At 37.5% G+C, this 24072-nt stretch overlaps 1 protein-coding gene across 1 annotated transcript in view; it reads right to left on the reverse strand.

Annotated features, from left to right (window-relative positions):
- The window catches only part of atp1a2a (ATPase Na+/K+ transporting subunit alpha 2a), a 49607-nt gene that overhangs the window by 1940 nt on the left and 23595 nt on the right, over window positions 1-24072 (reverse strand). The window contains exons 11-21 of the mRNA XM_087810284.1: window positions 21957-22091; window positions 18502-18575; window positions 14213-14322; window positions 13961-14136; window positions 13754-13890; window positions 12254-12404; window positions 11413-11581; window positions 9944-10098; window positions 7840-7963; window positions 3525-3670; window positions 10-140 (exon numbers count right to left, since the gene is read on the reverse strand). Coding sequence (XP_087666410.1) covers window positions 10-140; window positions 3525-3670; window positions 7840-7963; window positions 9944-10098; window positions 11413-11581; window positions 12254-12404; window positions 13754-13890; window positions 13961-14136; window positions 14213-14322; window positions 18502-18575; window positions 21957-22091 — 1508 coding nt within the window. The remainder of the gene's footprint in view (window positions 1-9; window positions 141-3524; window positions 3671-7839; window positions 7964-9943; window positions 10099-11412; window positions 11582-12253; window positions 12405-13753; window positions 13891-13960; window positions 14137-14212; window positions 14323-18501; window positions 18576-21956; window positions 22092-24072) is intronic.

Genomic DNA, 24072 nt, shown 5'->3' on the forward strand with positions numbered 1-24072 from the left:
GGGACTCACCTCATGCCCTGCTGGAACAGAGAGTTCCTCCGGGTCTTGCAGATGATGAGGTCGGCCCACTGGACCACCACGATGCTGGCGAAGAAGGACGTGTGACACGTGAACTCGATGATCTTCCTCTGCTCGTACGTCTGCGGGAGAAACACACTCTCAGTGGGTTGTGTTTGTTGAGGAGTTTATCAACAAACACACTCTCAGTGGGTTGTGTTTGTTGAGGAGTTTATCAACAAACACACTCTCAGTGGGTTGTGTTTGTTGAGGAGTTTATCAACAAACACACTCTCAGTGGGTTGTGTTTGTTGAGGAGTTTATCAACAAACACACTCTCAGTGGGTTGTGTTTGTTGAGGAGTTTATCAACAAACACAATCTCAGTGGGTCGTGTTTGTTGAGGTGTTTATCAACAAACACACTCTCAGTGGGTCGACTGTGTTTGTTGAGGTGTTTATCAACAAACACACTCTTAGTGGGTCGACTGTGTTTGTTGAGGTGTTTATCAACAAACACACTCTCAGTGGGTCGTGTTTGTTGAGGTGTTTATCAACAAACACAATCTTAGTGGGTCGACTGTGTTTGTTGAGGAGTTTATCAACAAACACACTCTCAGTGGGTCGACTGTGTTTGTTGAGGAGTTTATCAACAAACACACTCTTAGTGGGTCGATTGTGTTTGTCGAGGAGTTTATCAACAAACACACTCTCAGTGGGTCGTGTTTGTTGAGGAGTTTATCAACAAACACACTCTCAGTGGGTCGTGTTTGTTGAGGAGTTTATCAACAAACACACTCTCAGTGGGTCGTGTTTGTTGAGGAGTTTATCAACAAACACAATCTTAGTGGGTCGTGTTTGTTGAGGAGTTTATCAACAAACACAATCTTAGTGGGTCGTGTTTGTTGAGGAGTTTATCAACAAACACACTCTTAGTGGGTCGTGTTTGTTGAGGAGTTTATCAACAAACACACTCTTAGTGGGTCGTGTTTGTTGAGGAGTTTATCAACAAACACAATTTTAGTGGGTCGTGTTTGTTGAGGAGTTTATCAACAAACACAATCTTAATGGGTTGTGTTTGTTGAGGAGTTTATCAACAAACACACTCTTAGTGGGTTGTGTTTGTTGAGGAGTTTATCAACAAACACAATCTCAGTGGGTTGTGTTTGTTGAGGAGTTTATCAACAAACACACTCTTAGTGGGTCGTGTTTGTTGAGGAGTTTATCAACAAACACAATCTCAGTGGGTTGTGTTTGTTGAGGAGTTTATCAACAAACACACTCTCAGTGGGTCGTGTTTGTTGAGGAGTTTATCAACAAACACACTCTCAGTGGGTCGTGTTTGTCGAGGAGTTTATCAACAAACACACTCTTAGTGGGTCGTGTTTGTTGAGGAGTTTATCAACAAACACAATCTTAGTGGGTTGTGTTTGTTGAGGAGTTTTTATCACAAATACAATCTTAGTGGGTCGTGTTTGTCGAGGAGTTTATCAACAAACACACTCTTAGTGGGTCGTGTTTGTCGAGGAGTTTATCAACAAACACACTCTTAGTGGGTTGATTGTGTTTGTTGAGGAGTTTCACAACAAACACACTCTTAGTGGGTCGATTGTGTTTGTCGAGGAGTTTATCAACAAACACACTCTTAGTGGGTCGATTGTGTTTGTTGAGGAGTTTCACAACAAACACACTCTTAGTGGGTCGATTGTGTTTGTTGAGGAGTTTATCGACAAACACACTCTTAGCCGGTCGATTGTGTTTGTTAAGGAGTTTATCAACAAACACAATCTTAGTGGCTCAACTGTGTTTGTTGAGGAGTTTCACAACAAACAAAATCTTAGTGGGTCGTGTTTGTCGAGGAGTTTATCAACAAACACAATCTTAGTGGGTCAACTGTGTTTGTTGAGGAGTTTCACAACAAACAAAATCTTAGTGGGTCGTGTTTGTCGAGGAGTTTATCAACAAACACACTCTTAGTGGGTCGAATGTGTTTGTTGAGGAGTTTCACAACAAACACACTCTTAGTGGGTCGATTGTGTTTGTTGAGGAGTTTCACAACAAACACACTCTCAGTGGGTTGACTGTGTTTAAATATTCACTTTTGTGTTAAGATATTCACTTGTGTGTTGAGACCTTCACAGTTGTGTTTAAATATTCATTGTTGTGTTTACATATTCACTTTTGTGTTTAAATATTCACTTGTGTGTTGAGACCTTCACAGTTGTGTTTAAATATTCACTTTTGTGTTGAGACCTTCACAGTTGTGTTTAAATATTCACTTTTGTGTTTAGATATTCAATTTTCTGTTTACATATTTACGGTTGTATTTAGACTTTCAAATTTGTGTTTAGTCCTTTTCTGGTGTGTGTTTAGATGTTCACATTTATGTTACTACTTTCGCATTTGTGTTTAGACCTTTTCAGTTGTGTTTATTGAATCACTGTTAAGGTAAGTGAATCATTGTTGTGTATTTCATTTGTTGCGTTGAGGAATCATTTTAAAATATTTGTCGTATTATTTGTTTGTTTTTAAAGGTGTAAACTTGTGTCGTGTCGTGTCGTGTCGTGTCGTGTCGTGTCGTGCCGTGCCGTGCCGTGCCGTGCCGTGCCGTGCCGTGCCGTGCCGTGCCGTGCCGGGTCGTGTCGTGTCGTGCCGTGCCGTGCCGGGTCGTGTCGTGCCGTGCCGTGCCGTGCCGGGTCGTGTCGTGCCGTGCCGTGCCGGGTCGTGTCGTGTCGTGTCGTGTCGTGTCGTGCCGGGTCGTGTCGTGTCGTGTCGTGCCGGGTCGTGTCGTGTCGTGTCGTGTCGTGTCGTGTCGTGCCGTGCCGTGCCGTGCCGTGCCGGGTCGTGTCGTGCCGTGCCGTGCCGTGCCGGGTCGTGTCGTGTCGTGTCGTGCCGGGTCGTGTCGTGTCGTGTCGTGTCGTGTCGTGTCGTGTCGTGTCGTGCCGTGCCGTGCCGTGCCGTGCCGTGCCGTGCCGTGCCGTGCCGTGCCGTGCCGTGCCGGGTCGTGCCGTGCCGTGCCGGGTCGTGCCGTGCCGTGCCGGGTCGTGCCGTGCCGGGTCGGGTCGTGCCGTGCCTTGCCGTGCCGGGTCGTGCCGTGCCGTGCCGTGCCGTGCCGGGTCGTGTCGTGTCGTGTCGTGTCGTGTCGTGTCGTGTCGTGTCGTGTCGTGTCGTGTCGTGTCGTGTCGTGTCGTGTCGTGTCGTGTCGGGATTGTGTCGTGTCGGGATTGTGTCGTGTCGTGTCGTGTCGTGTCGTGTCGTGTCGTGTCGTGTCGTGTTGTTTCGTGTCGTGTCGTGTCGTGTCGTGTCGTATCGTGTCGTGTCGTGTCGTGTCGTGTCAAGATTGTGTCGTGTCGTGTCGTGTCGTGTCGTGTCGTGTCGTGTCGTGTCGTGTCGTGTCGTGTCGTGTCGTGTCGTGTCGTGTCGTGTCGTGTCGTGTCGTGTCGTGTCGTGTCGTGTCGTGTCGCGTCGCGTCGTGTCGCGTCCTGTGTTGTGTTGTGTTGTGTTGTGTTGTGTTGTGTTGAAGTCTCACCCACTGCTGCCCGTAACTGTCCTCCAGCTCGTTGTAGTCTCGGTCGTCCCAGGCGATGCGGACCCCGACCAGGTCGTAGGGTCGGAACCCGTTCTCAGCCAGGATGACGAAGTAGGTGAAGAACCCGGCCAGCGCCTGGATCATGCCTGGAAGCAGGAAGTCACAACCGTTACGACTTCCTGTCGTCACAACACACACGACAGACAGATGGTTTCTATGGCGGCGTCCGGACTCGCTCGGCCCGGACTCGCTTCCCCGGCGCCGTGGATCCACGCCGTCACCTCGGATCTGTTGCTCCAGCGTTCATCTTCTGAGCCGGGCTTGTAAATGTGCTCCGGTGTGACCCGCTGGAATCACAGGCGCCGTCCTGTCAAGCCCGAGATTTATGATCCGCTCAGGCCCGCGGGTCGCCTCCTTAAATTGTGTGTCATCCGCCGTATTCCACACATTTTCCAGCACAAGGACTCGGATGAAGGCGAAGACCATGAACGCATCACGGGAACTTTATCCTCCCGTCAAACTGTCGCTTGGATTTAGGAGCGATTTAAACGACACACTTGTTCATGGATCCAGTCCAGAGGAAATAAAAACAACACTTTTGTGTTCATAGTTACAGTTGTTGTGTGAATGTTTGCATGAATGTGCGATTGATCCGTGTCGTCATTTGTTGTTGTGTTTTCCTGATTAAGTGTCATGTTGTAACATTCGTTAGTGTTTAGTGAGTCTGTGTGTGTGGTATTGATTCATTTTGTGTTCAGTCATTTGTTATCGTGTTTGTGGTGTATTGTTGTTTTAGTGATTTGTTGTCGTGCTAATTATTCTGCATTGTGTTTGTTCAGTCTTTGTGGTGTGATCATTAATTTGAGTGATTTATTGTATTGTGTTGTGTTAACCTATTTTTTAGTGTGATCCTTTTTTGTCTTGATTTATTTTGGTGTTGTGTTAACTTATTTGTTAGTGTGTTTTCTTTGTCTTTTTGGTGTATTGATTCAGTTTTGTGTTTTGTGATTTTTTTGTTGTGTTTAATGGTTTATTATCACGTCTTGTGAGTTTGTGGTTTCATTTTAGTGTTCAGTCATTTGTTGTTGTGTTTAGTGATTTGTTGTCATGCTAATCATTCTGCATTGTGTTTGTTCAGTCTTTGTGGTGTGATCATTAATTTGAGTGATTTATTGTATTGTGTTGTGTTAACCTATTTTTTAGTGTGTTTTCTTTGTCTTTTTGGTGTATTGATTCAGTTTTGTGTTTTGTGTTTTCTTGTGTTTAATGGTTCATTATTAGTCTTGTGAGTTTGTGGTTTCATTTTAGTGTTCAGTTATTTGTTGTTGTGTGTAGTGATTTGTTGTTGTGCTATTGTTTTTCTTCACTCTTTGTGGTGTGTTTGTGTTTGGTGAATATTTGTTGTGCTAATCATTCTGCATTGTGTTTGTTTTAGTCTTTGTGGTGTGATGATTAATTTAAGTGATTTATTGTTGTGTTATGTTAACTTATTTGTTAGTGTTTTGTATGTCTTTTTGGTGTATTGATTCAGTTTTGAGTATTGTGATTTGTTGTTGTGTTTAATGGTTTATTATCACATCTTGTGTGTTGTTGTTTGTGGTTTAATTTTAGTGTTTAGTCATTTGTTGTTGTGTTTAGTGATTTGTTGTCATGCTAATTATTCTGCATTGTGTTTGTTCAGTCTTTGTGGTGTGATGATTAATTTGAATGATTTATTGTATTGTGTTGTGTTAACCTATTTTTTAGTGTGATCCTTTTTTGTCTTGATTTATTTTTGTGTTGTGTTAACTTATTTGTTAGTGTGTTTTGTTTGTCTTTTTGGTGTATTGATTCAGTTTTGTGTTTTGTGATTTTTTTGTTGTGTTTAATGATTCATTATCACGTCTTGTGAGTTTGTGGTTTCATTTTACTGTTCAGTCATTTGTTGTTGTGTTTAGTGATTTGTTGTTTTGCTATTGTTTTTCTTCACTCTTTTTGGTGTGTTTGTGTTTGGTGAATATTTGTTGTGCTAATCATTCTGCATTGTGTTTGTTTTAGTCTTTGTGGTGTGATGATTCATTTAAGTGATTTATTGTTGTGTTGTGTTAACTTATTTGTTAGTGTTTTGTATGTCTTTTTGGTGTATTGATTCAGTTTTGAGTATTGTGATTTGTTGTTGTGTTTAATGGTTTATTATCACATCTTGTGAGTTATTGTTTGTGGTTTCATTTTAGTGTTTAGTCATTTGTTGTTGTGTTTATTGATTTTTTGTTGTGCTAATCATTCTGGATTGTGTTTGTTCAGTCTTTGTGATGTGATGATTCATTTTTTGGGGTTTAGTGATTTGTTGTTGTGTTTAATGATGAGTTACTGTGTTTTGGGAGTATTTGTTGTGTATCGATTCATTTGAGTATTTAGTGAATCGTTGTTGTGTTTAATGATTCATTATCATGATTTGTGAGTTATTGCTGTTTATGGTTTAATTTTAGTGTTTAGTCATTTGTTGTTGTGTGAAATGATTTGTTATCAATTTTTTCGAGTCTTCGTTGTTTCATTTTTGTGTTTTGTTTTTTGTGCTTATCATTTCTTAGTGTGTTTCTTCTTTGCGGTGTTTGTCCCATTTTTAATTTTTAGTGATTTATTGTTGTGTTAACTTATTTGTGAGTGTGTTTACGACATCTTTGTAGTGTATTGACTCAGTTTTGTGTTTTGTGATTTTTTTATGTTGTGTTTAATGGTTCATTATGATGTCTTTTGATTTGTAGTTTGTGGTTTTAGTTTAGTGTTTATTCATTTGTTGTTGTGTTTAATGATTTGTTATCGTGTTCTGTGAGTCTTTGTGGTTTATTTATTATTTTTGTGTTTATTCATTTCTTGTTGTGTTAATTTTTGTCATTGGTTTTGTTTGTACTGTATTAATCCATGTTTGAGTTTAGTGATTTTCTTGTTGTGTGTAATGATTCGCTATTGTGTTTTGTGAGTATTTAAAGTGTATTTTTTTCGTTTTGTTAATCTGTTGTTGTGCGTAGTGATTTGATTTTGTGTTTGACATTGTTTGTTTTTTGGTGATTTGATTCATGTTTGTGTATAATCATTTGTTGTTGTGTTTAATGATTCGTTTTTGTGTTTTTTGTTGTGTTTCGTGAGTCTGTATTGCGTATCTGTTCATTTATTCAACTTTATACTTAGTGATCTGTTGCTTTGCATAATTGTTTATTTTTGTGAGTCTTTGTTATCAATTCACTTAAAAAAATGTGTATTTAGTGATTTGTTGTCATGTTTAATGATTTGCTAGTGTGTTTAAATTGTATTTTTTCACGTTTGTTGATCTGTTGTCAGATCCCGAGTTCTCTCCAGCACCCCCGTGGACCCTCCTACACTCTCCTCTTTTATCTCACTATATCCTCCCTCACTCCTCTCCTTATCCATCTGTCTACCCCCCCATCCTTCCTCCCAGCCGGTCAAAGCAGGAGGCCGTCAACAATGAGTCTGGTTCCGCTCGAGGTTTCTGCCTTCTAAAAGGAAGTTTTTCCTCGCCATAGCTCACTGTACAGTGTTTTGTTTCTTGCTCTTTGTTGAATTTCTGGGATCTATTTTTCTTTAATCAACTGTAGTCTTATTTCAACTGTATAGTGTCTTGAGATAACTTTGTTATGATAAGACACTTTAAATAAAATTAATTGAATTTAATTGAATTTAATTGAAAATTGATTTGATTTTGTGATTAGTTTTTGTTGGAGTCTTAATTGTGTATCCATTCATTCATTCATTTTATTTAGTGATATGTTGTTTTGCTTTGTTATTCATTTTTGTGTGTGTGAGTCTTTATGGAACTCCTGTGTTGTTCTCAGTATTATCTTGATCTTTAAAGTATATACTTTTTTGAATATTGTTTTGATTGTTAAAGCGCTTTGTGACCCTGGTCTGGAAAAGCGCTATATAATACTTACTTTATTGTGTATCCATTCACTTGTTAAATATGTGTATTTTGTTTGTTGTTGTGTTTGAATTTTCATTATCCATTTTTGTGAGTTTTTTTTAGTGTATTGACAACTTTTGTCAATACACAAACCTTTTTTTTCTTTAACGTTTTGTGTATTTTCTATTGTTTTGTTGTCGTTTGTTTAGTAGTATAAAAACTTCTTTGTTTGTGATTTACTGTCTTGATAATTTGGTATTGTATTTTAATCACATTTTTATACAATGTTGACTCAAATTGACCTTTGTGTTTGTGAGCAATTGTGTTATTCATTCATCGATTGTTGTGTTTGTGTTTCCTTCGCAGCGGTCAGTTAGGAATCAAGGAGACGAGGCTAGGAGACGAGGAAACACCCACCGATCTGTCCGTAAGCCATACTGATGAGCCGCTCGTTCACCAGCTTGTCGGTCCTGGGGTTCCTGGGCTGCCGCTTCATGATGTCACTCTCGGCCGTCTCGTACGCCAGCGAGATCGCCGGCACCTGCCGAGGGAGGAGGCAGAAGTTATCTCGGAGACACCAGGCAACAGATCAGCTCGGGCAGGATTTCACGGCTCACACCGAGGGCTGTTTTGAAGACCCTCATAAAGCAGGAGGTCGAAAGGTCGCCGTAATAAAGACCTTCATATCTGGAGCTCAACGGCGAGCGCTCGCTGAGCGAGGACGGAAATCTCCCGACTTAAGAGGGATGGAAGGAAGGAGGGAGGACACGCTTGGTGGTCCACGAATCCACTTTGTTTCCTGCTACTCTGCTCTGACCTGCGTCTGACCTGAAATCACTCCACACTCCTGCCTCGCTGACTCTACCTGGAGAGAAGATGTAGACGTTTTTTATTGATTTGTTTGATTAGAAAAGTTATATATGGAGAAAATAAGACGTCATAAAGACTTTTTATAAATATTCCAAATAATTATATATTAAATATATATTGTTTTAAAACTGTAAACGTAATTATATATTTGTAAAGACATACATCAGTGTCTTTCGTTTAATTCATCTTTATATATTAGTTAAATGGTAAATAATGGTAAATAGTAAATATATTTTCTAATAATTGTAAAATCGTTTACATTTTTTTTCTTAATACATTTTGATTTAAGTTTTTATTTTGTTAAGAATATACCGTAATTAAAAATGAATCAATTAGATCAACTTTTCATTGTTTTAATGTTTTTAATTACAAGTTTATATATAGAGAAAATAAATAATAAATGTGTATTACAATAAGTATCTGACTCAAAAATAGTATCTGATGTTGACAATTATATATACTATTAATGTATTATTATTTCACATTTAGAGTTGTTGTTTTTTTAACTCACATACATGTGTTTCTTTTGATTAACTTAACCTTAATTTACTTGATAAATAGTGTTGATAGTATTTATTTCAAAAAACTTAAGATGATCAATTTATATTATAGAATTATAGAAATATACTTCTATTATATTCTTTTTTTTATTACACTTTTGAATTGACTTCTTTATTTTGTTCATCTAAGAATATAAATAATTAATGATTCAATTTAATAAAAATATTGTTTTTTGTTAGTGTGTCAATCATTTTTATGAGCAGATTTAAAAAGATATAAAAGCAAAAGAAATGTATATTTTATAAATTGTTTAACTCGAAAATAGTTACTCATATTATATTCTAAATATGTACATATATTGACATATGCAGTAAATATATTTCATTCATCGTTTGTTTTTGTTTTATTCACAGAAAATATTTCTGTTTTTGACCCATAAAAATAATCTTCAACAAATAATACAATTATTTAAAAAAACATTGCTTTTTTTAATTAATATTAAAAAAAAAATTGTGGTTAAAATAAACAACAATATTATTAAATGTATAGTTTTACTAAATAAAAAAAATAAAGAGATATTTTTAAAAATTGTAATTACATTTTTTAAATAATTTTGCAACAAATCTTTGGTATTTTAACTTTAAAAAATGTAATTAAAAATATATATAATATTTGAAGTGAAAGCATTTCTCTATAAAAGTTCCTAAACAAATAAATAAACTTCTTTTATTTATTTTTCTTATCTGCGAAGAGGCGACGAAGACCTGCCCTATTTTACAAAAGTCCATTACGACTCTTGTTGCGCTCTGAAGGTGAAACATCAGGAGAAGAAATGAAAGCGTAATGAAAACAAGTGAGCGAGCGCTGAGCCTCCTCTCCGATGATGAATCACCGCCCTCGGGGTCGACCCGCCTGCCAACATGTCCGCCACAGGAGGAGGCGGCGGCGGCGGCACGAGGAAATGTTGGAGGTGTAAATGCAAATCTCTCTCGGATGAAGAGACGCAGAAGAAGAAATCGACGAAAAGCAACTTTTTTTTTCGCCTTCGGGCTGCTCTGGTGTGACGCGGACCAGGAGACGAGCGAGGACGAGCCGCCGTGAAAACATCAAGCCCCGCCCACCTGTGACGTCATCACCACTAAACGCTCACCATGTCGGTGCCCAGGTCGATGCAGAGGATGGTGACGGTGCCCAGAGGAAGAGGAACGCTGGCGAGGATGAAGAGCAGGAAGGGCGAGATCTCCGGGATGTTGCTGGTCAGCGTGTAGGCGATGGACTTCTTCAGGTTGTCGAAGATCAGGCGACCTGAGGAGACAAACGTGAGGAACTTAGCTAGCATAGGGTCGACTTCACTTCCTGTATTTCAGAATAAGAGTCTGTGTTTAATTGTGACTATATGTGTTAAACCCGGTCAACGCCTCGAGCGACTCTTGCTACTCTGTCCTCAACGATGTGGTGATAAAAATGTGTTTAATGACGAGTATTTAAAAAAGAAGAGTGATTTGGTTAAACCCGGTCAAAGTTCTGAGCAAACTTTTGACCACGAGATTCCAACTGTACTTGACTTCCTTCCTGGAGTAGGATTGTGTATCGTTAAGAATCTGTCGATACGTATTACAATACGGTTTCAAGCATACGATATATCGCCATGTATCGTGATACTGTAGTAGCAAGTATATATCTGTAGTATTGTCGAGTACTTGACTCTGGTGTTGCAGTATTTACAGACCACATGACTCTTGACGAAGTCGTAACTTTTTTCATTTGTCAAAATATGTCCAAACATCGGCTTTAAAAGATGCTGGAGTCACTGTATCCTCTCGTCCTCAGTCATTGCTGGGATCTCACTGGATTTCATTGTTAATGTTAATGACTGCTCATATCTAGCGGAAGTTTAATTGCAAAACAATAATTTATGTCATTGAATTTTTGATACAGTATCTTTAGAAAATATATTGCGGTAAATTGTTTTATCGATTTTTAGAACATTAGCTGTTTTCAATGCAAAGTAATTTATCCTTCATTTTGACTTTGAATTATTTTGGTGTTGTAGTATTTACAGACCACATGACTCTTGACGAAGTTGTAACTGATTTCATTTGTTTTCAAACCATTTTCTTTTTTGTTCCACTGTATCCTCTCGTCCTCAGTCATCCCCAGGATTTCATTGTTCCTTTAGCTGCGATTTTAATTGCAACACAAAAATGAATAAATGTTGCCAATATTTTCTTGTTAATTGTGGAATTAAAATTATTAATTAATTATAAACCATGAAATATTATGAAAAAATATATGATTTATATATATTTTTTTCTTCGCTACAGTTCAGTTAAATAAAGATACAATACTATGGTGAAAAAGTACTGCGATATTCAAGTGTATCGATGTTTTCTTACTAGACTTCAGTCGCTCCGGTACTTAACCAGGTTTAACCACCCTGACATGAAACCAGTTATATGTTTCTTTTGTGACTTTTAGTAATAAATGCACTACATGAATGGATTCTGCGCGACCAGGAAGTGATGTCATCGTCCGTGAGCAGCTAATATAGTAGAAGATAAAAACAGAGGCGGGTCGCGAGAGGTCGCGAGAGGTCACTTCCTGTCAGGTCGCCCTCACCTTCCTCCACGCCGGTGACGATGGAGGCGAAGTTGTCGTCCAGGAGGATCATGTCGGCCGCCTGCTTGGACACGTCGGAGCCGGCGATCCCCATGGCAACGCCGATGTCGGCTTTCTTCAGCGCCGGGGAGTCGTTGACGCCGTCGCCCGTCACCGCCACGATGGCGCCCTGCAGCCAATCAGAGGGCGGTAAGAGACGCCATTTTACATTCATAGCTTATCAACATTTCTACTAAATTAATCATTTAAAAAATATATATATATGTATATACAGTATATTATATATATATATATATATATATATATATATATATATATATATATATATATATATATATAATTATGACTCAATCATGTTTCCATTATTAAATAAAAATATATAAAACAAATCGTCTTGTTTAATAAAATAAACCATTTGTTTTACAGTAAAACTGAATTTAAAATAACAATTAAAATGTTATGATATATAATTAATCATATATAATTTAATCATATATATATATATATATATATATTAGCAAGGCTCTAAATATATATATTTTTTTATTTACTACATTTTTCACTGAAAAAATTACAGGATTAAGTTATAAGACATAAATTAGTTTTATTAAAATAAAATAAAAACAACTCAATAAACCTTTTTATTTGCTATAAAATGTCATTTTTATTTAATTGAATTATTATTTAATTATGATTAAAATCTTCTTTATTTATTTATTATATAAATATTTAAACACAGTCATTGCATCTTTACTATTTTATCATTATTCTAGTTAAAAACAGTTATTTTCTGTGGCAACAAGCGACTTGGATGACTGATCAACATTGGAGGCGAGCGAACCTGTCTCTGGCAGCCCTCCACGATGATGAGCTTCTGCTGCGGCGACGTGCGAGCGAACACGATCTCCGTGTGGTTCCTCAGCAGGTCGTCCAGGTACTCGGAGCTCATGTGCTTCAGGTCCGACCCGTGCACCACGCAGGCCTTGGCATCCCTGGGAAGAAAGTCAAAACAAAGGGCAGGTTTGAATGTTCAAATGTTGAAATTGTTTTTGTTTTGTTTTTTTGTCGTTGGACGGCGGCGAATTGACTTTGATTGTGAAGCTCTAACACTGAATTTTTAAAGCATCAAAAATCAAGCCTTTTTCAATAAATAATTCAATTCAGTATAAAATTAAACGTTTAAAAAAATAAAAAATTATGTGAAACATTTTTCAATGTAAATAATTAGTATTAAAAAGAAAACAAAACGCGAAAATTCAATGTAAATATGCAAAGTAGAAATTTTATGTAAAAATTCAACGTAGAAATTCAACGTAAAAATTCAATGTAAAAAAATCAAAGTAAAAATTCAATGTAAAAATTCAATGTAGAAATTCAATGTAAAAAATCAAAGTAAAAATTCAATGTAAAAATTCAATGTAGAAATTCTATGTAAAAATTCAATTTAAAAATTCAATGTAGAAATTAAATGTAGAAATTCTATGTAAAAATTCAATTTAAAAATTCAATGTGAACCTTTTCGAGGTCCAAGCGTAAACTGTCGATAGGAATCAATTGTTTCGCTTTAGTTGCCTGGATCTTAAATTATTTTCTACACCAACATTTTTTACACTGAATTTATTGGCCTTGAATTCTTTACATATATATTTTTTAAACATTAAATCGATTTGTTTTTTAAACATTGTTTAAACTACATTTTTTACATGTAATTTTCTTAAATTAAATTGTTTACACTGGTTTTATTTACATAGATTGTTTTTACATTCAGTTTTTGAAGGTAATTTTTGGACATTTTCTTTTTACATTAAATTGTTTTCACTTTGTTTTTTACATTTGACATTTTTTAACATTTAATTGTTGACATTTTTTTTCTTTTAATTGTTTCATTGAAAATGGTTTCATGTCAAATTTAATTTTACACAAAATGAACACATGCATTGAAAAAAAGGCGGGAAAATGTATATACTGTATATATACAGTATATATAAATATTTATATATATATATATATATTCTATATATAGAATGTCAAGCACTTTTTTTATTATATATATATATATATATATATATATAAATATTTATATATACTGTATATATATATATATATATAAATATTTATATATATAAATATTTATATATACTGTATATATATATATATATATACTTTTTTTATTATATATATATATATATATATATATATATATATATATATATATAATAAAAAAAGTGCTTGACATTCTATTGTAATTCAAAGCCTGATTTTGATGCTTAAAAATTAAATGCTAGAGATTGAAATTCAAAGTCCGATGGATCGACACGTGTCCCTGACAAGACCCACGGACCTCGGGTTGACTTCGCTGAGCGGGATGTTAAGTCTCTCCGCGATGTCCTCCACGGTCTCGTTGCCCTCGGAGATGATGCCCACGCCCTTGGCGATGGCCTTGGCCGTGATGGGATGATCCCCGGTCACCATGATCACCTGTGAACACAAACACACCTGAATTCGCCCCCTGCTGGCTGCCTCTCGTCGGTGCGGGCGGCTCACGTACCTTGATGCCGGCGGAGCGGCACTTCCCGACGGCGTCCGGCACGGCGGCTCTTGGGGGGTCGATCATGGAGATGAGGCCCAGGAAGCAGAGCTGCTCGGTGGGGAAGTTAGGGTCGTCGCTGTCGAAGGAGAAGCCTCGAGGGAAGTGGGACGGCGACAGGCTGAGGTGGCAGAAGCCTGCGAGGAGACGCCGCGAGAATCAGCTCCGCTTTTTAACCGGGTTTAACCTCCTGGAGGAACAGGAAGTGCTCACCCAGCACTCGCTCCCCGAGTCCTCCCAGCTCCTCGTAGGCGTTCTGGAACGACTCCTTCCAGGTCTCGTCCATGGGTTGCTCCTGACCGTGGATCATGATGGAGCTGCATCTGTGACATCATCAGGGTTGAGAAACTTTTCCCACCAAATATAGCGTTCCCCCCAAAAAAAAAAACCTCAAAGGCCTCAAAAGAATAAAACAAACGCAACAGATATATCCAGGGTATCGTGATGAGGCGCCGGAATGAGACGACAGATTCTTTTCAACAGAAGATAAAAACGCCGAGCCTTTAATTGCTCTTGCTTTGATATAATTAAGTCACGCTGAGTGAAAACGACTCGCAGGCGGAACTGGGAAGATAATTGGGAATCTATTTTTAAAGTGATTCTTTCTCTTTCAACACTCTCGCACTTCCACTTCAGCGGGAGTCGAGGCGAGGACTCCCTGAAGCGCCCGACGTGTCGGAGAGACTCACCTCTAAGGCGGGAAAACAACTTGCTTGGGCTGTGAGACCTTAATGGCGGACTCGCTTCTTTAATGAGGGGTCGGACTCGTTGTGTGTGACACCAGTTGTTGGACTCTCACATGAAAGGACTCATGGATCACATGGAAGTGACAAAGTGGGTGAATGAGTCCCACAAACGTGGACGAGTCAACGCGAGGTTTAACCAGGAAGTGGCTCTGAATCGTGGAGTCCCACACACAACTATCTGGGTCATTTGAATGTCAAGTGAGTGGGACTCGAGTCATAGCGTTAACGAGTCTTACAAATCTAGTTGAGTCCTGTTAAATCAAGTTGAACTCATGAGGTGCGTCCAACTTATGGAATCGTCTTTTCCGACAAAGCCTCCACAAGTCTCTTAGTATTACTCAGCGAGGTTATATAGTATTACTCTGTTAGAGTCAGCAGTATTACTCTATGAGGCTTAATAGTATTACTCGGCGAGGCTTAACAGTATTACTCGGCGAGGCTTAACAGTATTACTCGGCGAGGCTTAGTAGTATAACTCCATTATAGTCAGCAGTATTACTCTTTGAAGCTTAATAGTATTACTCGGCGAGGCTTAACAGTATTACTCGGCGAGGCTTAGTAGTATAACTCCATTATAGTCAGCAGTATTACTCTTTGAAGCTTAATAGTATTACTCGGCGAGGCTTAACAGTATTACTCTACGAGGCTTAGTTGTATTACTCCGTTAGAGTCAGCAGTATTACTCTTTGAGGCTTAATAGTACTACTCGGCGAGGCTTAACAGTATTACTCGGCGAGGCTTAGTAGTATTACTCCGTTAGAGTCAGCAGTATTACTCTATGAGGCTTAATAGTATTACTCGGCGGGGCTTAACAGTATTACTCGGCGAGGCTTAGTAGTATTACTTCATTAGAGTCAGCAGTATTACTCTATGAGGCTTAATAGTATTACTCGGCGGGGCTTAACAGTATTACTCGGTGAGGCTTAGTTGTATTACTTCATTAGAGTCAGCAGTATTACTCTATGAGGCTTAATAGTATTACTCGGCGAGGCCTAACAGTATTACTCGGTGAGGCTTAGTAGTATTACTCTGTTAGAGTCAGCACTATTACTCTTTGAGGCTTAATAGTATTACTCGGCGAGGCTTAACAGTATTACTCGGCGAGGCTTAGTAGTATTACTCCGTTAGAGTCAGCAGTATTACTCTATGAGGCTTAATAGTATTACTCGGCGGGGCTTAACAGTATTACTCGGCGAGGCTTAGTAGTATTACTCCATTAGAGTCAGCAGTATTACTCTATGAGGCTTAATAGTATTACTCGGCGAGGCTTAACAGTATTACTCGGTGAGGCTTAGTAGTATTACTCTGTTAGAGTCATCACTATTACTCTTTGAGGCTTAATAGTATTACTCTGTGAGGCTCTGTAATATTACTCCACGAAACTAGCTAGTATGTATAACTATGCTAGGCCCAGTAGTTTTACTCCATGAGACTTGTTTGTATTACTGTGTCCGGCTTAGTAGTATTACTCGGCGAGGCTCACTACTATTACTCTTCAAGGCTTAGTAGTTTTAATCCGTGAGACTCAGCACTATAGCTCTGTGAGGGTTAAAATCATTACTCCACGAGTCTCTGTAGTATCACTCCATGAAACTGAAGTATGACTATGCTAGGCTTAGAAGTACTACTCCTTGAGACTCATTTGTATTACTCTGTTGAGGCTCAGTAGTATAACTCCACAAGATTCAGTAGTATTACTCCTCAAGGCTTAGTAGTATTACTCCAGGGGGCTCTTTAGTATTATACTGCAAGGCTCCGTAATATTATTCCGTGAGACTCAGCAGTATTACTCTTCGTGGGTTAATACTGTTACTCCACAAGGCTCTGTAGTATTACTCCACAAAACTGAGAAGTAGGTCAATGCTAGGCTTAGTAGAATAACTTCACAAGATTCAGTAGTATTACTCCTCAAGGCTTAGTAGTATTACTCCAGGGGGCTCTTTAGTATTACACTGCAAGGATCCGTAATATTATTCCGTGAGACTCAGCAGTATTACTCTTCGTGGGTTAATACTATTACTCCACGAGGCTCTGTAGTATTACTCCACAAAACTGAGTAGTATGTCAATGCTAGGCTGAGTAGTATTATCCATGAGACTCAGTAGAATTAGACCTCAAGGCTTAGTAGTATCAGTCCAGGGGGCTCCTTAGTATTACTCTGCGATGATCCCTGCGATGAAACTCAGTAGTATTACTTTGTGATGGTCCGTAGTATTAATATAATTATACTAGCCTTTTAATTCTTATTTATGAAAATAGAGATGTTCCTTGATATTGTGCTTATAATCCGATGCCCTTTATATTCCGAGCTATAGGTTAATATTTCCGTGAGTCCGTCTAGCTAATGTTTCACGGACAGGTACGGGTCCACGGGCCAGAGTCAAACTACTTCATCTGCATATCTCGGAGATAATGGTGAACCCGATCCAGCGGTAAAGTTCCAGGATAACTCCAGGAACTCGTTTATTCAGCGCTGCGAGGGATTAAAGGAAGCGATCTTCTTTAAAAGGCCTGTTTAAAGGTTACACCGGAGGATTATATCGGCCAATTAGACGGTGTTTCCGAGGCTCTGATAGGTAAATAGGATCCGTGGCGTGGAGCGTGTTTGGAAAACTCATGTGTTTACTGGTGGAAGGTACGGATCACGGAGCCTCATTACAGTCTGAAGCTTCATCCTGCGACACCCAGGAGGTTGTTAGCAGCAAATGGAAGTAAATTCTTTTATCGCTTTAATCAGAGCACGACTGAACAACACCATTAGGTGGAGAGGTTGAATTAGATTCTTCCGTCATTTGAGGAGCTGCTGAGGTTCCAAATGTTACATTTTATTTATTTTAATTATTATTATTAAAGTAGATTTCAATTTGATACGTATATTTAAAATTTGAATTGTTTTTATTGTGCGATTGAATAAAATCTCAAGTGTATTGAATGTTGGATTTTTTTTAAAAAATATTGAATAGAAAAGTGTACTTAATACTTAAAGTTTCACATTATAATTCCAATAATTCCAAAATGTTTGTATAATAGTGACACGATTGTATATTGAATGAAAAAGGCTACAAATGAAAAAAATACTGAAATGGATATTTTCTTTTTGAATTATTAAAATTAAAACATCAAACTTAATGTATTAAAAAAAAAATAGAAATAAAAATGCTCACAACCTTTTAAATTATATATAAAAATGACGATATATTAATAAACCAACGTTTTTGGATTGAATTTAAAAGGCGGCACATTTAAAAACATTTAGAACATTTTTATTTTTTTATTTTGAGAGGTCAACATCAAACTGTATGTGTAAAAAAAAACGTTAATTTAGAAAATATATATAATAATATTTCAAATTTATAGTAGTAAATAGTAAATAAATAGTAATAGTAAAAAAAAAAGTCAACCTTTCAATATCGAAATTATTGAATTAAACAGTTTTTTTTAATTATTAAAATAAATTCTTAAAAACAACAATACAAAAATACAACATTTGAAATGTAAGTAAGTAAGTAAGTAAGTAAGTAATATTTATTTATATAGCGCTTTTCCAGACCAGGGTCACAAAGCGCTTTAACAATCAAAACAATATTCAATAAAGTATATACTTTAAAGATCAAGATAATATATAATATATAATATATAAGTGAAATTCAACATTAAATACTCGGATGAAACTCATGTACTTCCACACAATTTGTCTATACTTGTGACGTTGTTGTGAAACATGTGTGTGTGGTTGTGACACTAAGATGAACTAACCTGTCCAAGATCCTCTCCGGCGCCCCCTTCATGACCAGCAAGTGCCCGGATTCTTCCACCTCGTGCACCGACAGCTTTGGAGAAGAAGAAGAAAAAAAAAAAAACTCTCAACATACATTTGTGTTTCATGAGATGCGGCGAGAATCGAGTCGTCCCTGGAACCGAAGACGAGTCGACTCGAGCGCACACCACACGTGTGTGTTCACTTTTTATTGACACAGAATAAATTCACACACACACACACACACACACACACACACACACACACACAACATCTGTGTGTGAGTCACGGCGAATCTAATCCGATGGAACCTTAGCAGCATTACTTTCCTCGCCGACACAGATGTTCTTATTTTAAGTAAAACAGATTCACGCTGCGAGTCTCGGGTTCAAATCCCCAGACGGGGACCTGAGCAGGACTACAGGTGTTCCAACAAGGCTCGGAGTCAGTGATTTAATTGCCAGCGACACCTTCTCGGGAAGTGTAACAACTTGCGTTTGTTTTTCTACGAACGGATTTGAATCAATTACTCAACGAAGGTTTGTTTAAACGAAGAGTTGTTTTTTTTGTGGTTATACTGAAGGTGCGTTTACACCAAATACGACCCCTTGATGGTCCGGAGTTTTCGTTGTTTTTTCTGTCTAACGACTTCCTGTTATCTTACAAAAAGTAGGTCTTTCGAACGGGGGTCGACCTGTAGAGACCGGTCGACATCCCAAGACCACTTTTTTCTTGGTCTTTTTCTGGAGATTTTGAGGTTTTTGATCTTGACCTAGTACCGACACCTGCTGGTCTATGGAGTGTTTTAGTCTAGGTTGAGGTAGGCTAGCTGGGTGGGTCTAATGTTAGAGGAGAGTCAAAATGGCGGACTAAATTGCCGCAACACCTTTTCGGAAATGTAACAACTTCGATTACACGATGAAGATTTGCTTAAATAAAGTACCAACACCAAATACGACCCCTTTATGTGCCGGAGTTTTTGTTGTTTTTTTAATCGCTATCGATCAACTTCCTGCCATCTTAAAAAAGTAGGTCTTTCAAACGGGGGTCGACTTGTAGAGACCGGTCGCCATCCCAAGACCACTTTTTTCTTGGTCTTTTTCTGGAGAAAAAAGTATTGATCTTGACCTAGTCTTGACACCTGCTGGTCTATGAAGTGTCTTAGTCTAGGTTGAGGTGGACTAGCTGGGTGGGTCTAAGGTTAGAGGAGAGTCAAAATGGCGGATTAAATTGCTGCAACACCTTTTCGGAAATGTAACAACTTCGATCACAAAATGAAGGTTTGCATAAATAAAGTACCAACACCAAAGACGACCCCTTTATGTGCCGGAGTTTTCGTTGTTATTTTATCGCTACCGATCAACTTCCTGCCATCTTAAAAAAGTAGGTCTTTCGAACGGGGGTCGACTTGTAGAGACCAGTCGCCATCCCAAGACCACGTTTTTCTTGGTCCTTTTCTGGAGAAAAAGGTCTTGATCTTGACCTAGTACCGACACCCGCTGGTCTATGAAGTGACTTAGTCTAGGTTGAGGTGGACTAGCTGGGTGGGTCTAAGGTTAGAGGAGAGTCAAAATGGCGGACTAAATTGCTGCAACACCTTTTTGGAAATGTAACAACTTCGATCACACAATGAAGGTTTGTTTAAATAAAGTACCAACACAAAATACGACCCCTTTATGTGCCGGAGTTTTCGTAGTTTTTTTATCGCTACCGATCAACTTCCTGCCATCTTAAAAAAGTAGGTCTTTCGAACAAGGGTCGACTTGTAGCCCTGGAGACCTTTTCCTTGGACTCCCTTTTGAAAAAAACCCTTTATTTTTACCTCTTTTTGTCATCTGCTGGTCTATATAGTGTCTTAGTCTAGGTTGAGATGGGCGGGTCTAGGGTTAGCGGAAAGTCAAAATGGCCGATCAGAGTGAGAATTTTTATTTTCTATCACCTTAAAAGGTAAGAAAATGAACTGGACATCTGGTCCAAAATATACTTGGAGGGACGCCCAGAGGGTTCGGATGATTCTCTCAGGGGTCGGCGACCCCTCGGTTCAGAGGTGACGGTGGGTCTTATTGACCCGCTCGACCCATCAAGCGGGAGCTTGAGAGAGTTCCTTCCTGCGGAGAGTGAGAGCTCTCGTCGGAGAGGAAGTGGGTGAGGGACATTATTTTCGGTCGCGCTGACGAAGAGTCTCGCTGAGCGGAGAAGATTGTTTACGTCGCTACGACCCACCGGCAGAAAACATTATGACCATCTGTCTAATAAAGGGCTGCTCGTGGACGGAGGGTTTGAAACTTTCCACCGAGTCGGATCTTAAATTATTAAGATGTAAAAATATATTCAGTGACTTCGGTCACGAAGCATTTTCTCATATCCGACTTACAATACTCAACAGGAAGTGAGTTTGACTTCAAGAGGAAGTGAGTTTTTTTTTTTATTTTACTTGGGGCCTGAGTCACTCATGACTTAAGCCAGGTTTAACTTTGATATAAGAGTATTAACTATATACTGAATATATTCTGTCAAGGTAAAGCAATACAATATTGAACCAAAGTCTTCAGATGGACTCTTATTTTGAAAGGTCAACTGAAGAAAAAGCACCATTCCAACTGAAATTATTTTACATTACATATAAATCTTAAGGAGCTACTTCCTGTTATCGTATTTCAGAATATGAGTTAGACTTTTATTTTGGAAATGTTGTTTTTGGATGATTGGAAGTAGAACAAACAAACAAACAAACAAAAAAATTATATTGAAATCAAAAGGCTACACATTTTTTTTTAAATCGGATTTCGATAATGTATGTTTGAACTATTGGAATTAAAATATCATACTCTGTGTAAAAACGGAAATCATTAATAAAAAATAAAAAATTCAATAGAATAACATTTGCAACATTTTTATATTGAATTTAAAAGGCTACAAATGAAAACACATGGAAGTTAGACATTTAATGTTTTAATTATCGGAATAAGAATATTAAACTCTATGTGTAAAACAAAAATCATTCATTTTGACAAGAAAAATTGTTTGAAATCAATTAAAAAATGTTGGCACTGCTAGAAATAAATAAAGGTGTTTAGGAAATATATTTTTGAATTATTGGAATTAGAATAACAAACACTATGTCAAAACAAAACAAAAAAAATGTAATATTAACTACTAACTTATTTAATTAACTACTATTATTATTATAATTTACTATTATACCAAATAATGTATATTGAATCTAAAAGGATACAAATAAAAACATATTTAATTTAGACTTTTTTATTTTTTGCATTACTGAAGTTAAAATATCAAACTCTTTGTGTTTAACAAAAATCATTCATGTTTAAATGTATCTCATTCAACTTGAATCTGATTTGATATACGTCTCCAAGTATCCAATCCCATAATGTGGCGCAACAGTTTCATCAGTCACTTCTAACGCACACGTGGACGATGACACGGGTCGTACCTGGTACTTGTTGGTGGAGTTGAACGGGATCTCGGTCACTTTATTGTTGATCTTCCTCATCTGACGAACGCTGCCACAGCAGAGCTCGATGCACTTGAGCAGCGCCGACTCTGAGGCGTCGCCCGCCGTCTCCCTCTGTGGGCGACAGAACTAGTTTGACAGAACGAAACATGGCATACGTGGATCTCCCTGGAAAACTGAACAGGAAGTGAGTCCCTGTCATTCAAAGCAAACCATAGTTGCTCCGAGTTCTGACCGGGTTTGACCTTCATGTAGAAGGAGGCGGGAGTTAAACCTGGTCAAGAGTCTGAGGGATTCTTATCCACACATTAGATAGTTCAATTTGTAGGTGGGGCTTTTATTTTGTAGGAAGTTACCACTCATGAGTTCATTCATTGAATAGCCAATGAAGTTGCTCAAAAGTCAGTGATAAAACTTTTTTGTATTTTATCCTCACCTATGGAAGTATTTCAGTTCTGTGAGTTGTTTAATTTAACGTTTTAAATGTTGAAACTTTTGATTTTTTAATTTGAATGTTGTTTTTTTGTCATTGAAGTATTATTATTTATTATTTTTAATAATTGAATTTTGTAATGGATATATTTAAAAGTTAATTTGTTTTTTCTTGATAAATAAATTCAATAATTTGTATATTTAAAGATAGAAAAATAGAAAATCTAAAAATATATACTGTATAATATTTAATATATAATATTTAATGTCTTAATAATAATTTGGAAGAAAAAAAAGGAAATTGTTGTAAATATAATTAATCAAACTAAAAAAAGTATACATTTTGAAAAGATTAGAATTAGAATAAAAACAAATTCAAAATAAATACAAATAATTGAATTCAATTGTTCAAATTGAAAAAAAAAACTGTTCAATGCTTAAAAAAAACCAACCAATTTTCAATAAAATAAAATAAAAAAGAAACCTTTAAATGAACAAGCTTTTTAACCATTGCGTTATCTCCGGGTCAAGGTGACCCGGCAACAAAACATTTGTTTTCAGGCATTTGGGTCACCATGACCCTGAGGAAACACAAAGGTTAATTCAGCTATATAATAAAAACAACCTTTTAATCTATAAATTATAGAATTAAATTGAAAAAAATTAAATTAAAGAAATTAAAAGTTTCAACATTTAAAATGTTCAATTCAACACTTAATGTGCCGATGCCACTGATATACAAACATATTAACCTATCATACAAAATGACAAATCACATATTTTTATTTGGATACTTTTTTTTTCGAGTATTATTAATGCTAACTCCACGAGGTGAAAGAGAGACAGAGTAGTGTTCCAGATAATAAAATGTCGAACCATACTTTCCACATCGACTCTTATTTTGAAAGGTCTAAAGAAGGGAGACGACATTTCAAGAAATAAAAAATGGTATTAACAAGAGTCACTTCTGAACTACTGCTCAAACAAGATAAAAAGAGACACTTCCTGACCTTAAATTTCAGAATAAGAGTTGGTTTTAAGTCACTCCTTGAATTCCTGGAACTCCTGTGTTGTTCTCAGTATTATCTTGATCTTTAAAGTATGTACTTTTTTGAGTATTGTTTTGATTGTCTAAGCGCTTTGTGACCCTGGTCTCGAAAAGCGCTATATAAATAAATATTACTTACTTACTTACTTACTTACAAATATTTTAGAAGAGACTTTTATTTTGGAGAGTTGTGATTCCACTCTGGACCTTAGTCACTCGGATTCGTAGCCATGTTTAACCTTAGCGTAAGAGAACTATTTGGATACATTTTTTTTTTCGAGTTAAAAAGTCAATAGTAGAATTTTTTTTTTCGGTTTTCGTCGTTTCTCGCCCCAAATAACTGGGAAATTAAAGTCAAAACAAAGAAAAAGTAATTAATTAATGTTTTAAAGGGTTATTTTGTTCTGAGCACCATGGTGTCGGATCTACAGGAGTCGTCCTCTTCTATGTAACAGAAAAAAAAACACCATGAATTATTCAGTATTTGGGCTCGATGGGAGGAAAGCGTTGAAGTAAAGTCTGCTGTAGCGTCGGAGGATGATTTCGGGACATTAGCGATGATTGTTCGGCGGCTCTTTAACGCCCGCGATGTGCTCCAGCGATCTCTCCTCCTTC

This window comes from Callionymus lyra, chromosome 16 (genome assembly GCF_982586985.1).
Source record: "Callionymus lyra chromosome 16, fCalLyr1.hap1.1, whole genome shotgun sequence".
Classification (NCBI taxonomy): Eukaryota; Metazoa; Chordata; class Actinopteri; order Syngnathiformes; family Callionymidae; genus Callionymus; species Callionymus lyra.